The sequence below is a fragment of the Enhydra lutris genome, unplaced genomic scaffold (assembly GCF_002288905.1).
Source record: "Enhydra lutris kenyoni isolate GAN:26980312 unplaced genomic scaffold, ASM228890v2 scaffoldscaffold14, whole genome shotgun sequence".
NCBI lineage: Eukaryota > Metazoa > Chordata > Mammalia > Carnivora > Mustelidae > Enhydra > Enhydra lutris.
The window spans coordinates 37,894,001-37,912,639 of NW_019154098.1; the positions used below are offsets into that span (position 1 = coordinate 37,894,001).

Consider the following 18,639-nt stretch of genomic DNA (forward strand, 5'->3'; position numbering starts at 1 on the left):
ATTTGGCTATGACAATAAATGCTAAAACTCAAAGTGTAAATTGTGTGTATGTATGTGTGTGTCTATGTCTTCCATGACAGAGGGATGGAAATGGACTTTGCCAGTAAGATGGCACTTCTTTCAGAAAAGTAAATAAGTAAATGCAATGGGAGGGTGGCTTATGCTTCCATTATGGATTTCTGAAAGATTCTTTCCTGCCTGGCTACATTCTACATTTTTTTTTTAAAATAAGATAATTTATTATAATAAGATAGAAGCAGAGAAAAGTGTGAGAGGAAGTCCCTACAGAAAATATTTACTAAACATCCAATGGTTTGAATAACATTTGGAAATCCTGAAATGTGATTTGTCACCAGATGCCTTAAAATCTGTCGATTTGACATTAACAGAGAGGATGATTAAAAGGATTCCTTAAGGGACGCCTGGGTGGCTCAGTTGGTTAAGCAGCTGCCTTCAGCTCAGGTCATGATCCCAGAGTCCTGGGATCAAGTCCCACATTGGGCTCCTTGCTCGGCAGGGAGCCTGCTTCTCCCTCTGCCTCTGCCTGCCACTCTATCTGCTTGTGCTCACTCTCGCTCTCGCTCTCTCTCTGACAAATAAATAAATAAAATCTTTAAAAAAAAAAAAAAGGATTCCTTAGGCTTCTAATGCATGGGAAATTTTTGTGAGTCTGATTTGAACCCCTCCTTACACTAAGATTTTTAAGAAATTCTAATAGTCTGAAAAACTCAGAGAGTCAGTATATTGGTTGGGACAAATATATATATTTAGTTATTTCAAGGATTAATGTTGCCCTAACAAGTATCTGGTGACACAAAACAATGAATTTTGGTTAAAGAATAAAGTATATCTTTTTAGTCTGGGAAGATGTATCAAGTACCACAAAAACATTCACATCCTTTGCTCAGGTAATTAAATTTTATAGCAAATTATTTTGAGGACAGATCCAGACATTCTGACATACATATGTATACACACAGATATTTATTTAAGGATTTATTCTGGCAACCAGTTGGAAATTATCTAAAGGTGCAGCAACAAGGGGATATCTAAATGGGTCTCAACATACCATGTGGCAAATTATGCAACCATTAAAAAGATAGTTCAGCTCTGTAGATAACACGAGAACATAAGCATCATATAATGTTAAGTGAAAAAACAGGTTGAAAACTAATTATAACCAGATCTCAAGTTGGCTAAAAAAAATCTGCATAGAAAAAAAGTAGAAAAAGATACACTGAAGTAGTAACAGTATTTATCTTTGGGTGGCAGAAATATGGGTACTTTTCTACTTTAGACTTTTCTGTGTTTTCAGAAATATTTTAAAATAGTTAACTCAAAAATAACAACAGTGAACTAATATTTACTAGGTGCTTTATTTTACAAAAGGAATATGATGTACAGAAAGGTTAAGAAATTTGCCCGAGATATTAGATAATAGATATTAGGGCTGGGAAATCCCTTCTAGTCAGGGGGAAGAAAAGGTAAGTAACATTTTGTGGGAATTTTTAAAAAAGGTACTTCCCATGGCCAACTTTTCTGACTTATGACCTACTGTTGCAATGTGTAGTATTGCCTCAGGAACACAGTATATATTAATTTATCCCTAAAATTTAATATTACTCCTTGAAGATATATAATATCTATGCAAGAAGGAGGCACTATCATTTTTGTCTTTTTTTTTTTTTTTAAGATTTTATTTATTTATTTGACAGACAGAGATCACAAGAAGGCAGAGAGAGGGGAGGAAGCAGACTCCCTGCCGAGCAGAGAGCCTGATGCGGGGCTTGATCCCAGGACCCTGGGACCATGACCCGAGCTGAACGCAGAGGCCTTAAGCCATTGAACCACCCAGGTGCCCTATCTTTTTTTTTTTTTTTTAAGATTTTATTTATTTAGTTGAGAGAAGGAAAGAGAGAGTTTGAGAATGCGAGTGGGAGGAGGGGCAAAGCAAGAAGGAGAGGGAAGGCAGACTCCTCGCTGAGCGTGGAGCCAGAGGCAGGGCTCCATCCCAGAACCCCAAGATCATGACCTGAGCCAAAGTCAGATGCTTAACTGACTGAGCCCCCCAGGCGCCCCAGAAGAAGGCACTATTGGCGTTAAGACAACAAAGTCTAACCAATGTTATGGATTCCTGGGACTATTTCATTCTTGTAACTATAGTTTGAGTTATGACAGTAGGCCAGGTGCTACTTTTAAGCACTTTTTAAGCACTTTACATATACAAACTCACACTAACTTTATGACAAAGGCACTATTACTATCCTCATTTCCCAGGTCAGGAAACTGATTCACAAAGAGGTTAACTAACCTGAAGATCACATAGCTAGAAAGGGAATACACAGCCAGAGTGGTTATGATCTTAACCACCAGTGATATTCTGTGGAAAACTATTTCTCCATGGAGTGACCCTACCATTCCATTAATCGGTAACTGTTCTAGCAACCATATGCAAAAGAGCTGAATGAATTGGGAAAGTTCAGACCAGAGCCATGGTGGTCAAAGTGTGGTCCCCTGGACCAGTAGCATCAGTAACACCTGAGAATTTATTAGAAATATAAATTGGCACATCACACCCAAGACCTACTGAATCTGCAGCTCTGAGGGTGGGACCCAACAATCTATGTTTTAAAAAAGCCTTCTAGGTGATTCTGACATACATGCAAGTTTGAGAACCACTGGCCTAACGGAAGCTCAGGGGAAACATCTTGGCTTCCCTTGTGTTTTTGAAGGGCTGTAATACAGAGGAGAGATAACTTAGTCCTCACCATAAGCTATTGCATACATCTCCCAAGTTCTGAAGAGTGGTAAAAACTGGCTGAACGGTGAGAGATTTGGGTTCAAAATCAGGAAAGAGCTTCCTTTAGAGATGGAAGTAATCAGTTATGGGAAGGACTGCCATGTGAGGAAATGAGCCTCTTATCATTGGGAGTATTCAAATAGATGCTGAATGACCATTTCTCAGGAACGCTGGTGAATGGGAAGGTGGATAAGGCATTCTTCAAAGACCATGAGTGACAGAATCAGAAAACCAGAATGTATTAATTGGGCAGATATTTACTGAGAGCATATCCATTGTGACAGTTCTGAGGGCAGATGAAAGTCAGTGACACATCTTGTTCTTAGGACTCTGTAGCTCAAAGCTCATGCTCCATTAGGCTGGTCCCATCATGGGTCCCCATAAGACCCATATGTCCCATATTCCTATCTTCATATTACACTGTCTACTTGGAATGTCCTCTCTTAATCCAAATTCTGTTTTCCAAAGCCCAACTTGAGTCATTTCTTCCTACTGAAACTTCTAGATTCCCTTCACACTTACTGTCAGTTGTGCGACACACACACGGTGCCCGACATACAGTTGGGTTTATATAAATTTGCAGCTTAAGAGCAAAGATTGTGTCACATAGTGTCTTTCATTTCACTCTCTTTTACTGTAGGCAATCCATAATTACTTGAGGAATAGTCAATTCATTGGGAAGATTCCTCTGCTCTATTCTTTTCACTTCTGTTGCCCACAATAATGAGAACATGATGTCCAGCTCCCTGATTAGGTGGAGATCAAGAACGTATACGGCACAGGTCCTACTGTTCACCTCACCACTTGCTTCCTGTCTGCCCCTGGCACACGGCAATGGACCAGCCCATGTTGCTTGATAAGAAAAGCCCCCCTTTTCCTTTCCCAGGGACTGAGGGCTGTTTCTATCATGTCCTCAGTTCACATAAGCTCTGGGTAGACTTACAGTCCAGATGCAGATGTATATGTTAAAACTCTTATGACAAATCCAGTTATGATGTGTGTAGTGAAGCCAGTTTTCAGATTTTAATACTTCCTTTTTTTCTTTCTACTCTTGTCATATGCGCCATGCTTGAAAAACATCTTCTAAAAACCACATTTTCACATCTTAAGAACACAAAAAAAGTGTCAGATACTTTTTTCCCCTTTGCAGTCTTAGAACTTCAAAAACAGCCAAAAGGAAGTTTTATAAAATACGTAAAAATATGTGCTGAGAGCTGAGGTTTTATATGCCAAGAGTTAGACCATAGTGAATTTTTACTGCAGTTAATATTAACTCCTAGGAAAGGAAAGCTTGCTGGAGACCCAGGCCCACTCTGTCATAGGAGGTATCACAACACTTTCTCGAAGATTATTCTGATATGTCTGAGAACCAACTCCTGGTTATCTGCTGTTGGATTATCCAGAGTCCCCAACACCCAGTGCTTCTTTTCTTCCTTAATAAAGGCCTTTTGGCTATTTCACAGCTCATTAGCACCTCCACCAGAAGGTAGGTGATGACAGGGAGAAGAGGTGAAACGAAAATCAGTAAATTTTACTGCTCGTTAGCAGCTCTTGTAAAAGATGTGGGACAAGGGGTTTGAAGCCATCACCATCCTCAGGATCATCAACAAGCACATACAAAGTGGGAGCAAAAATACCCAGGCTTATCACTGTGGGTTTTTAAATTATGAATTATTTTCATTTCTTTAAGTTTCGCTTCCATTAATTGTGTCAAAGAACTAAGAGCTGTCTGGGTCACGAACACAAGGAACTCACCTGTTTTTGCACTCCACTGAGCTGCCGAACCTTGATGACGAGGGAAGCAGTCCGACCCTTGTACTGAATCGTTCTAATAAACGTTCCTGCGTGGTCCACACTGAAGGGTTCTGACCAGCGCCAATTGCCCCAACCTTCAATACAGATGTGTAACAGCTGGAGAGAAAAACAATAATCGTCACGATGCCAAAAGTGCCAACAAAAATCTAGTCCTAAAATGAAAGTCTCATTGCTGGAAAACCTTCCTATTTGTAATATTTAGCATCTGTTTTCTTTCTAACCTGCATTATTCATCCACTTCCAGCTTATTCAAGCAGGCTAAGAATAGCAAATATGCCACAGAGAGTCGATGTGGTTTTCCAGATCACATTTTAAACCTTCTTAAAAATAATTGTCCTATCAAATGGTAAAAGGGCTGCTGAACATTTGAGAAAAGCCCATTTCATTCATCTGGAGGACAAGAAGGTCGAAGTGTGAGATCAAAGAACACGGGTCTTGGCTGATAGTTTATTCCCTCTTATGGCTAGACAGTAATTAAAGTAAAATTTCATTTGTTGCATTATTTTTGACCCTAAATTGCCATTCCTTATTTATTCTCTTGATAAAGAACAAAACAGCAATTTGAGGATGCAGTTCATTCAATATACTCTCTCTATGAGATCACATATAACATATGAGAACTACCTTCAACATTTTGAATGTATGAAAAAATGTCTTTGTTCTACTTTTTGCTAGCCACGTATTTATTGTAGCGTTTACCAAACGAGTCTCCTGATTCACATTCATATTTATTCACACATTATTGCCAATTGTGGCAATATCTAATATTTAGATTTCTTCCATGATCATCAAATATTTTCTATTTCCACTCCTACCTACTAAATGCAATGAAGAAAGTCAGTTTAACTGAACAAGTATTCCAAAACAACATAATAATTACTGCTTCTTTAGGATACATGTTTAAATGAACATAAACAGTATTCTACCCAATTACTAAGAATTAGAAATAAAACTGACATTTTAGGAAAAACATTTGTATAATATACAAACTATTTCCTTCACATTGTATATAATTTTTTAAAAGAACGAACCAAAGTCTGATAGTATGAAACATTTTCCCAATTAACAGAATGAATAAAACTATAAAAACATTGTATAAGAGCTATCATAATGGGCCCTTAAAATAAATACATTAAGAATTTACATGGTAATTGTCATAATAATAATAGTCTTTTGACAGAAAGATTATTTTTCTGCTTTACCATTAGAAGGAGACTTTAGAAAGTACCTAAATTAAAACATTTCCCAAGGTCACTAGTTATCACAATATGATTTTGGTGGAAGGTTAAGGGAGGATTTGTTTGTTTGTTTTAAAACACCTTAATAAAGTATTTTTTCAAAACCTCCTAACTCATCTCCCTCTTTTCATATGGCCCCACTCCAGTTCTTCCTCCATGCAACTTCCAGTGACGCCAGGAAATCAAAAAGCTACCATTCAGATGACTTCTAGAAAAGAAAGGTAATAAGGGAAAGGAAGAAAGAAAGAAAGAAAGAAAGAAAGGGAGGGAGGAAGGGAGGGAGGGAAAGAAAGGGAAAAAAGAAAAAAGTCCTAGACAGCAAATACCTTTAGGGAAAATTTGGTCTTATATACACTCTACAACATAAAAGTACCAGAGTTATCTTTGATCTTTAAATATTAGTGACAGAGAAAAAAAAAAGAAAAACAATAGTGGTGTTTGGAACCATTTCAGTTTTTTGTAGCAGCAACTGGGAATAAAGCTCAGGGCATACACAAAACTAAAAGAAACAAGAAAGTTGTTTTCTTTGGAGAGACTAGTAGCTGGAAATGACAAAAAAATAATGAGGCAAGGTACTTAAGGTCAAGCTCGGCTATATTTTTCCTGAAAATTCCACAGCCTCTAAAGGTTTAATGTATACAACGTAATTGGAATTGAGGAGTGTTCGCATTTGCATATGAGCTCAATTTTAGGTAGCGGCTCCCTCTGTGTACACAGCTTCAACCGACTGAATGTCACCAAGGAGTATTTTGTTGGGTTTCGCTTGGCATCTACGTGTTCTCAAAATGTTGGCATAGATATTTTCTTTGAATTATGAAAATCCAGATATGTCTGGATTAAGTTCACACAGAAAAGTTAGGTGGGAGAAAAACATCACACTTCTTCCCACATGCATCACTGGTACAATATTTGTAATGTTTGGTCGACTGTTCAAAGCATTTAAATAGCTATTAGACATATATCATTTATTAGGGAAGGAACTGCATTCCTAAGAGAGAAAACCTACAAAAAGGACTGAGAAGGCCCAACCCTACTTGGGTCATCCTTCCCATGGTGTGTCCACTTCAGGCACTAGACAGCAGTGCGGATGCTCATGGACCTCCACTGAGTGAGGGAGTTCTGTTCTGTTGAACCAAATGACTACATTTCTTTCTTTCTTTCTTTCTTTCTTTCTTTCTTTCTTTCTTTCTTTCTTTCTTTTTCTGAAGGTTTTATTTATTTATTTGCCAGAGTAGGCATAGAGGCAGGCAGAGAGAGAGAGAGAAGGGGAAGCAGGCTCCCCACTGAGCAGAGAACCCAATGTGGGGCTTGATCCCAGGACCCTGGGATCATGACTGGAGCCGAAGGCAGAGCCTTAAATCTGCTGAGCCACCCAGGCACCCCAAATGACTACATTTCATGGCTCCAGGTACTAAGTAGTCTCCATTTAAAAACAAATACTCATAGATCTACTTTTCTTTCTATACTGAAGGGACTATAAATTCAGGCATAAGAAGGTGAAATTTGTGTTAGACTACTTGATCCTAATGTGATTTCTTTCTATCATTCCTCTGATATATTTTCTTACTCAGATACTATAAGAAAGCTGATATGCTAGCTGCTATGGAGGAAGGAAGGAGGAAGAACCGTGTCTTCTGTCCTGCAAAGAGCTTACGATCTTATGGGGAAAATAAAGCATGCGCAATAAAACAAGAGGCATTTGGAGAGATACAACATGGTACAGGAGTCTAGAGAAAGGACAGCTTGTTCCAGGCTGGTGGGATTAGAAGAGCTTCCGGAAGCAGTTGGGGCTCAGAGTTCCTACAGGGTTTCGACTGGCAAAGATGGCAGGTCCCCTTAGGGACAACATGAGATGTGAAAGCCAGAGGGTATGCTTGGGGGCAAGGTTAACAATCTGGAATTGCTGGAGAAAAGGGAACATGAAAAATGGGAGTCAGGGATAAGGTCAAACAGGGAGATCTAGATTGCGGCCAGCACTGATTTACTAAGTGAGGAATTTGTGCTTTATTGAAGAATTAGCAGGTGGCCACTGAATCTTCTGTATAGGGGATCGGTGTGTTGAAAGGAGATTAAGAGTGGAGTGTGGAAGAAGGAGGGCAACTGTCATAGTCAGGAGGAAAGGCAAGATGGGCCAGAAACTTGCAAACACAGGAGAGATGAAGCAATGGCCTTAGGCCCCACATAGCTATCCTTTGTTGCCTGGAGCCCATGGTATTTTTACATTCTCTTATCAACTTGGAAACTTTCTTTCCCCTCTTCCCTATTAAGTTTCCCTTACTGACTCACTTCCTCTACCATCCTTTCTATTCAGGCTTTTCATTCTTTTTGGCCTACTTAGCTAGTGCTAATACTTTCCATTGGGGGGAAAAAGCCAAAATAAGAACTACTCTTGTTTGAACTTCTCAGTGGGAACTGAAACTAAGCAATAAGGCAGGTTGTACGGTGGCCACGCTTGTTGGAAGGTCCCAACGGGCTACATTTTTTTTTTTTTCCAGCAGCCCCACCACCCCCCAGGGCAGCCAGACTAAATTCATGGTTTTCCACTGAAGATCTCAAATGGGAGCATATGCAGCTCTCTGGTCATTTTTTAAAATACAAAATAAAAGTTAAAACTGAATTACTGATCAGAGGCCTGGGGTCAGCTCTCAAGACCACCCACAGTCACCTCCAAAGGGAGAATTCCTGATTCAGTCACAGAGGAAAGAAAAATAAGACGACATCTAGGAAAACAGGATGCACCAAGGAACAGAAAGAAAAGGGGATGGCTATATTTTTAAAACTATATCCTAAACATAAGTGAAGGTACCAGATACTTGTCTGTGAACTTTATTTCACTATTCATTTTAAAACTGTCATCAAGATGATTCCTACCCAAATAATCACAAATAAAAAATGTCTTCAGGTTCACTTATACTTTTTTGTATTTTATAATTTACTGTACAGTAATATGTAATATTCTAAGAAGAAACTGAAAATTGAAATAACTTCAAAAATTTTCCCAATCCATTATACTCTTGGTAGAAATTTTAGGTGTTCTAAAAAAAATTAACATTCAATCCAAGTGAAATAAACTATTAAATATATGTATATATTAATATGTATTGTTAATATATATTAAAGCTTAGGCATCATGTGTATTTTTTAAACTTCTAAACTTACACTATATCCCAAGAGCCTAGTGCATAGTAGGCATGCAACAGATATTTGTTGAATAAATAAATGAGTGAGGATTATTGAAAAATAACCCAAAGTAGACATTAAAAATTTTTAGTGATATCCGTGATAGCTGTGCATAAAATGTCATAAAATACAGTATTAAATAAAAATATTTGGAAATAATTCCTATTTTTAAAATATTTTTCTTTTTGTCTCACTGTATTTTTAAAATTTAAAAATTTTAATTTCAGTGTAGTTAATAGATAGTGTTATTCATTTCAGGTATACAATACAGTCATTCAACAGTTACATGTATTATTCAGTGCTTATCAAGGTAAGTGTACTCTTAGTACTTATCAAGGTGCTTATCAAGTGCTTATCAACTGTAAGTGTACTCTTAAAAACAATCCCAAGTTTTTGAATGACCTTTCAACAAAGGAGATTTACTTTACATGGATGATGAAACTAGATTAAATTAAAAATCAATGTAATCCTTCCAATCCATAATTCAGACTCAGTAATACTGATATTAAAGCCTAAAGCAGATCCCAAATGATAGAGTAGGTAAGCATTTTGAAGGAATATTAAGTTAAAATACTTTTAAAATTTCTTGTCTATCTAAAATAATATCTGGAAAGCTATAGATCAAATTACACAGATCCAAGTTTAATTGCTTATTTGGAATGTGCAAGTAGAACTGATAGTACAGGGTGCCTGGGTGGCTCAGTGGGTTAAAGCCTCTGACTTCAGCTCAGGTCATGATCCCATGGTCCTGGGATCGAGTCCCGTGTCGGGCTCTCTGCTTGGTGGAGAGCCTGCTTCTCCGTCTCTCTCTGCCTACTTGTGATCTCTGTCTGTCAAATAAATAAATAAAATCCTAAAAAAAAAAAAAAAAAGGAACTGATAGTACATGTCATCCCAATAAATTAACATAAAATTAAAATGAAATATGTTGCTCATTACTGTTTTGTCAAGGCAGTTACATTTCAGGATGTTCAGAGTATCTGATGTAATGCTAAAAAACCAAGTGGAAAACTTGTTAGATAATGGCTAATGCCTCACATCACCCTGATTCAATACTGGAACTCTCAGGACCCTCTATATTCTTTTACATTTATTTATAGAACACAATCTCACAAGTAAGGAACGAGAAGAGTGGAAATAAATCATGTTGATTTATTTTCTAGCGGATAACTTGGACTCTTTGATGCAGGGTATTTTGGAAGGAAAAGGAGAAAGAGAAAGAAAGCTTTCCAAATCAGTGGTCCAGGAGGTGAGATAACAGAGGCCACTCTGTCGTCACACGAGTGCTGGGATGTTGGCTCTTCCAACAAAGAGGAGTTGTTGTAGGTTTTCCCTCACACCTGAATTCAAGGAAGGCCACAAATACTGTGAAATCAACCTAGAACAATCTGTTACAAAAAGGGAAACCTGGCACACTCCCAACACACGTTAGATTGAACACTGTCGCTGGAGTCTAGTCCTTGTCAAAAATCTGCGTTTCAGATACAGACTCATCAATTCTACATAGGAATTTCTTGTAGGGTGATAATCATACACATGTGCAAAGATTTACCTGGATGTAAGCTTATTCCAGCACTGTTTTAATAATAAAAATTAGACATTGCTAGGAAATAATATTTTGTCAAATAAAATATTGTAAAAACAATGAAAGCTATCATTTGTTAGACACGTACTATGTGCCGAGCATTGGCCTCAGTGCTTTTTATACATTTTCTCATTTATTCCTTAAAACAATCTTATGAGGTAGGTACTGTTGTTCCATTTTACAGATGAAAAAGCAAACCAGGTCACAGAGAGGCTGTGCGAGCTGCTCAGGGCCACAGTGCTGGGAGGGCAGGGATAAGATCGGAACTCAGAGTAAGTGGTGCCGACTCTGGTATGCTTAACCACACTTAGATTGTAGAATCCTCTCGAACTACCGAAGAAAACAATCACAGCATGAAAAAACATTGAGAATGTTAGTTAGCGATAGAGTAATGGGAAAAAAGCAATTATAAAAAGACACGTGCAGTATACATTCCGTTTTTATAAAATGAAGAAAAATTCTTGTGCATGTTTTTAGGGGAGAAATGGCTAGAAATATGCTGAAATGCTAACAGTGGTTATCTTGGGGTTGTGTGTTTTAAGTATTCCTTTGTGTATGTGTTTTGTGTGCTTTTATGTAATTTCCAAATGTCATACTATAAATATGTATTATTTTGAAATCAGATAAACATTAATGTTATTAAAAAGAAAAACGTCTAATAGAAAGCATACAGAGCCTGCATTTTAAGGGAAAAGAAATGACACGTTTCTATTTTAGTAAATCAGATTCAGCTTCCTGCCTGAAGTCTCCCCCTCTGTCCCAGTCGGTGTCACCACTTTCTCATTTGCACTGCAGCCGCTTTGCTAAAAAGGGTGACACGACGGTCAGTTCATCTCTGTAGCCTCCGAGCCCCTCCCAGAGGGTCTGGTTTGCTCTAATACTTATTCACATAATCCTTGGAGCAATTTAATGTAATTACTTAAGCTTTCTTCCCCAGGGCGATAGTTTTTTTTTTTTTTCCAATATATCAAATACTTTTACGATCTCTATCTATTAAATGTTTACCATAAGCCAATGAACTAAGCCACACGTGGTGGATATAGAGATGAACGAGACACATTATTCACACTGGAAATGCTCACAATGGAGTGGAAGAAACAGATATTTAACAAGAAAAATTATGCTGCAAAATTTTATGAGGGGAAGGAAAATTTGTTGTAGGACTCCAAGAGGTACTCTGCTTGGGGAGTTAAAAGATTGACCAGAGGACATATTAGTTACGAAAAGAAATAACATGAAAAAACCATGTTGAAATGGAGTAAATAAAAGATAGACAGGGCTGTTCTTTTACTAAACAAAAGCAGGCGACAGCCTAACTTGGAGTGGGTCTTTCTGCACAAAATTAACGTCCACAAAGCACACTGACTGCATTATAAACAGGGACAGGTCCTAAAAGTAGCAAGCTATAGCTTCAAACCGTTTTTGCCAACAAACAACTTCTTGTCCTACTTCTCGTCAATGTAATTTGGAAAATTAACTTTACAGTATGAACTCATCGGCTTACAATCCTCTGATAGCTTTGATCCTAACCCAAATGGAACCATTGAATTTTGATCCCGGAAAGGAAAGAGTCATACTGGAACAAAAATAATCATTTTAGGAAGCCAGATCTTGCTCTTACACAGGCAGAGGCATGCGTAGGTTCTTGGGGTTGAGGAGACGTGAGGGTCAGAAGAGGACCTGCCCTCGAGGGAGTGGTACGGAAAGAGAGGCGAAAGAGGCACAGAACTCCCCGTCAGTGGCCGCCGCTTCCCCTCCGGGCATCAGTCATCAGTAAACACCAGGGACCCGACGGAGCATTATAGACGCGGACGGAAAGTAACTGACAGTTTCTTAGGCTGTTTGATGTCCTGCTCTTCACTATCTCCCTGGTCTTTCAACATCTAGAGAGAGAGAGTAGCTCCCAGGGAGAAACAGGTTGTGGCCATGCGCCGCTGTATTTTATGAGCGGTCATCATGAGATAATTGTTACAGAGGAAGGAGGACTCAGGAACAACAAAAACAGATGCGAACAAGGGGAACTGTAGTTTTTCATGAAGTGTGACAGTTTGGGGTATCCGAGAACCATGAAAAGATGTCGGAAAAGGTGTTACCTCTGTATAGCTGAGAAATAGTAGGACATGCCAGCTACAAAGCGGGAAGTGAGACAGGAATTGACTTTGTCCTTCTGCCCTGCAGCTGGGGATGAGAATAACAATCTCATTGTTCCTCAAGTGATAACAGACTCTAACCAAGGACAATCCATATACTATAATCACTGACAAACACTGAAAATAACCTATGTGACCTCTGAAAAAAATATTACAAAGCAAAGGGAGGAGGATAGCATCTTAAAAAGTGAGCAGAAGAGAGTGGTTACCATAAACACCCTGTTGCAGAATTCAGGCAAAGAATATCAAGAAAGTTTCTGGCCTTCTTTAAACTGTGTAAAAATACATGATTTTTGTAAAACTGTAGAAAACCACTGAGAGGAAGGAACACTCTGGCAAAAACAGAAAAAAGCCTGAGCTTAAAATAAATAGGTGATATAAAAAGGTAATTAGATAAAACAATAAATGCAGGAAAAACTAAAAAATGCATTTGCAGAATAAGGATTCCTATTCCTTTAGAGCAAGTAGGAATAGCTGCTACGAAAAAAATTGAAAACTTTTAAAAACAAAATAGGACAGAAAATGTCACAGGTATGAAAGAAAAACAAAATATACACGATTAATATAAACAAGAAATAATTCAATCATATTCTCCATCTATAAGGCTCTATAGCTTTAAAACAGTGCATTGTGTCCTTCCATCGTATAGTTTACGGTGAATTATTTGAATTTCCATGGGTAAATAGGATGTCAAATGTCACACATTTCTAGCAAACATTAAGGCTTATCCATGTTTCAACATATCTATAAGCAAATCATAGAATCTTTCTAAAATTAGAAAGGATTTATATTTTATAAGTAACTCTAAACAGAAATCCAAATTAAAAAATTCATTTATGGTTTTTCACTGTTCAGGTATCAGTCTCTGTTTGGTATCTGGCTAAAAATTATATACTTATGAAAAAGAAGTTAAAAAGGAAGTAAGAGTAGGGTGAATAATTGTGGTACTTCTGATTTATACATTGTCTACAAAACAATGAGATGCTTCAAGTATATTCTTTACTAAAAAATTACCTAAATCCAAATTATCTAAATTAGTGAAAAATTCTATACTTCAAAAAAATTTTTGCAAGAAGATGTTGTGAGCAAATTCTCTTATATATTAAAAATATAATTTTATGGGGTGCCTGGGTGGCCTAGTAGGTTAAGCCTCTGCCTTCGGCTCAGGTCACGGTCTCAGGGTTCTGGGATCGAGCCCCACATGGGGCTCTCTGCTCAGCAGGGAGCCTGCTTCCCCCTCTCTCTTTGCCTGCCTCTCTGCCTGCTTGTGATCTCTCTCTGTCAAATAAATAAATAAAATCTTAAAAAAAAATATATATATATATATATATATATAATTTTATGTATAACTTTTGGGATATTTTAATCATAAAATCAGATACAAAGGCACATAGTAAAAGAAGTATGAAAGGACATATTGGTTTTGAAGAGCTCATTTCAGCATTACACATATATATTGTTTCCATGTCTCTAGAGGGTGTGGACTTCCCTATATTTAAATGATATGTGACTGAAAAAACATACTAATGGCTGCCTTATATCCAGAATTGTGTGAATCTTTTAAGATGGCTTAGCCCTGACAACTGCCACAAAGGGTTGAAAAGTGAAGATTCAGAAAAATGTGATACGTACGTGTATGTGCACGTGTGAGTACAGAAAAGGATGGTCTGTCCATAAAATATGAGATAATTCTTATTTTCTTTTAAACTAATTAAATCAAATAACTTCAATTGCTTAATCTCCAACAGCCAGGAGATTTCGGTGTTGTATAGACACACTCTTTTGACAGAATGATAGCCAATGGTCACCATGCCCTTGGTTGGACCCAACTTTTCAGTGGAAGAGAAAAGAGCATGTTGGACAGAAACAATAAAGAATAATTTAGGTGAACTGAAAAATGGAAACCAGTAAGACAAAAACTAGAGATACTGTTTAATAGTCATTCAGGTTTGGAAAAATATTTGGAGTTTGTGAGCAAAACTGTTTTGTCTGAAAATCAATTTTGACTAAATATAAATATAAACAATAGAGAAACCCAACCTAAAAAACTTTCTTTTAAATTGTTCTCAAATGTAACATTCATCATTCAGCAAAGTTTCCTTTAGTGTAAAATAGAAGACATGCTAACACGTGTCCTAAGAAAGGATAAAACAGTTTGACACAATCTTTATTTTTAGTCATCATGGCAATTTAGACAATTATAATTGTTATCCCTAATTTTTAATTAGAAAAAAAAAGAATTCAATAGATGGATTTAAAGAAATCCAAATTTTTTATAGTTATTTATTTTCATTTAACTAAACTGCCTTGCCATACTAAGAAAACATTTTTGTAAAGGTTAAATAAAGTATTTCATGGCAACCGCTGCTTCTCAGTGCCTGTATAACAAGAAACATGAGCCAAAGTTGTGCAAGTTGGTTTTCTTTCCCAGTAAGGGAATGTGGTATCTAAGACCTTGTCCTAACTCATTTTATCCCCAAGTGTAAGTCAAGCAAGTCAAATATGAACTAATGCCTGAAGGGAAGTCCCTGACTCCAAAAGTATGGATTATTTCACATTTATCTTAAAATCTGCTCTCAGAGTTCTTAAAATTCACTAACTTGGCAAGTCAGGAATTATCATGAGAAATGAAATAATTTCATAACTATGAAGTCATCCAACATTCCATGCATCTGACACTCATTGGGCTTGGCCATGTCTTGGGCATTATTCTGACCTTTAGATAATAAGCTCTTCAATATCCTGTTCAGTATGGAAATAATTAAAATGTACCACAGTATAATAGGTGTGCCATTGTCTTTAACAGACCTAATGCTTTTGTTACAGACTTGTGCTAATAGGTTATGATTAGAGACAATCACATTATGTATGCTGAAATCTTTATAACATTCTTAATCAGTATTTCTCATTACTTAAAAATGGCAAAATACCATGCTTTAATGGTCCAGCTGCATTCCCTTTCTCCAAGTACTCCGTATGAAAATTCACATTTAAAACGAGTTCAGTAAAGGACCTTTATGTTTAGACATCAAGAATTCACATTTCCAGAGCACAGGCTTGTGAAAAGCCTTTGAGTGTCTTGTAAAAAGCTTAAGGAATCTTCAGTACATTTTTCTCCAAAGCTATATTTCAATATCTAAAATTTATTGCCAGAGGAGGGACAGAGAGACCATTAGCAGCACCAGCAGTCATTCCTCTGGGTGCTTCACAGCTGAAATAATCCCCAGTTGTTCTTTTTCATGCAGGCTTGTAGAAAACTCCAGAAATCAGCCTTGGGACTGAATAAAGTGCCCTATCACAATCCTATCTTTGCCATTTCTGGGGAAAGACTTTAAAAGTCTTAACTAGGTTACACTGCAAATCATTTTTACGAAGAAACTTTGAAAAACACAGGAAAAATAAAACTCAGCCCCAAAGCTCTGCCTCTCATTTAGAGTGAATGCATTTCCCAACAGAAAATGAAGACATTCCAAGTACGCTTTAGCTACCAGATACTTAATGACCAAAACTGCTAGGGCCCCATTTACCTCTACTGGTCACTTCATAAGGCCCTCTAAGCTTCCTCAGAGAATGTAAATCTCTTGGAGTCTCTCATGAAGCTGAAATATTTGAGAGAGAAAGGTAAAAGGACAGAGTCTCCAGTCTACTACTTTGCTCTTTCAATTACTGCCTAAAACCGAAATAAAGATGCAGTTGGTGGTGACTGGACAGTAGGTTCCGGGTACTCAAACAGAGTCAGTGTTTACAGAATATTTGGGATTAAAATCTTTGCCAGATGGTCCCAAGAAGTGTTTACCTCACTGTTGATTTTAGTTATCTTAATGTCAGCAACAGTAAAAAGAAGCTTGTTACTGCCACTGGGGAGCAAAGGCACACAATCCTTCCTCCCCACATGGAATTGCTAGTTGCAGGCAGCTGTGCCCTACACAAGAGCCATACTGGAGGTTTCTGGGAATTGACTTCCATGGCTAGAAAAGGAGATTATGTGTGGCAAAGTTAACTTGAAATGATTTACTTTAAATCGGGAACATTTGGTAACTATACGACAGTACTTTTAGTTTATGACAAATAATAAGAATTTTTCACAGTTAATTTGGGAAGAGTTGGGGGTGCTTGGCTGGCTCAGTCGGTAGAGCATGCAACGCTTGATCTCAGGGTCGTGAGTTCGAGCCCCATGTGTGGTGTAGAGTTTACTTAAAAAAATGAAGAAAGAACAAATTGGGAAGACTTGGACATGCACATGGACTCGAAAGGTACTCTCCTTTGGAGAACACTGTGAATTCCCCCCTGTAGTGATGGCCTAGTTTTGTCTTTGTTTTCACTGGAAGCCACTGGGAGGTCAAAGGGGGGAGGTGTGGGAGACCGGGGCTACTCCTAATTAAAAGCCCAACTTCACTGACAGTATACAGAAGATACATTTTGAGATCACAAGACCTCTTTTTGTGTATCTGTACAGCACACACACACAATATCCAATTGGATGGAAATAAGTTTACAATTTTCATATTGTTAAAATAATTAAGATTTTAAGTCTATGTTCTTGAAAAATGTCAGAAACGTTATAAATAAGTAAAGAAAACATTTACTCAGTGAACATTTACCAAATGCTTAATATGAGCAGGCTATAGGATTAGATGCTATGGAAAATTCCTTTTTTTAAAGCCTCCTACTCTTTTTTTCTTTTTACTTTCAGCAAATACCCATTATGACCTCATCTCCATTCACATTCATGCTCATTCTCTCTCTCTTATTTCAAAGTCAGAGGAGGCTTTCCTGGTAAGTTGCAAATGGCCCCCAATTCTCTCAGCAACTCTCAATGAGAGGTAATACCTAGTTCCTTATTCTTTGAATCTGGCCTAAGCCTGTGACTTGTCCTGCCCAAGAAGAGATGGTGACAGAAGATGCTGTGTGAGCTCCAAGCTTGGGCTCAAGAGGCTTAGTAGTTTCTGCTTTGGTTTTCCTGTCTGGGCTAGTCTGCTGGGGGCAGTCACATGGAAGAGAACCAAGAGTACCCTGGCCAACAGCCTGCCAACTGCACATATGTAGGTGAGGCCATCTTGGACCACAAGTGAGCCGTGCAGACACCAGAAGAACCTCCTGAGGGCATCTAGGTTTCTGACCAACAGACTCATGAGCTTATGCATTTTTTTTTAAGATTTTATTTATTCATTTGATAGACAGAGATCATAAGTAGGCAGAGAGGGCAGAGATAGGAGGAAGCAGGCTCCCTGCTGAGCAGAGAGCCCGATGTGAGGGTCAATCCCAGGACCCTGGGATCACGACCTGAGCCGAAAGGCAGAGGCTTTAACCCACTGAGCCACCCAGATGCCCTGAGCTAATGCATTTTTTAAGCTACTAAATTTGTTAAGCAGCAATGGATATCCAATATAAACCTCCTCCCATGCAGGGTCAATCCTTCTACCTGTGGTCTGGATTCCTTCCTCCTCTCCCATTCTAAGAACTTATGCCATTAATCATTTTTCCTCTCTTCTGCATATCAACCTCTGCTATTTATTGTTTCCGTATAGAACATGCCCAACTTTCTTCCGTTTAAAACCCTTGCTTGATCCTGCAGCTTTCTTTAGTTAACATCCAGTCAAGATTAAAAAAAAAAAAAATCATGTTGATTCTCTCCATTTCCTCACCTCCTGTTCATTTTCAATCCACTTCAAGTCGGCTTCTATTCATATTTTGCCATGAAAATGCTTTCTTGGAGCCATCAATGACCTCTCAGTTGCCAAATACAATGGCTTCTTCAGTTCTTGTCTTACTCAATCTCTGGACGGCACCTGATAATTCCCCCCAGCTCTAGATATTCTCCTTTCTTGGCTTTTAGGACACTGTATGTCCTGCTTTTCCTATTATATCTTA

General features: G+C 37.9%; 1 protein-coding gene across 4 annotated transcripts in view; it reads right to left on the reverse strand.

Moving 5' to 3' along the window:
* The window catches only part of LOC111146810 (vacuolar protein sorting 13 homolog B), a 755,552-nt gene that overhangs the window by 59,284 nt on the left and 677,629 nt on the right, over nucleotides 1–18,639 (reverse strand). For all 4 annotated transcript variants that reach the window (XM_022502501.1, XM_022502502.1, XM_022502500.1 and 1 more), the window contains one exon: nucleotides 4,556–4,711. In XM_022502501.1, the coding sequence (XP_022358209.1) occupies nucleotides 4,556–4,711 (156 nt within the window). The remainder of the gene's footprint in view (nucleotides 1–4,555; nucleotides 4,712–18,639) is intronic.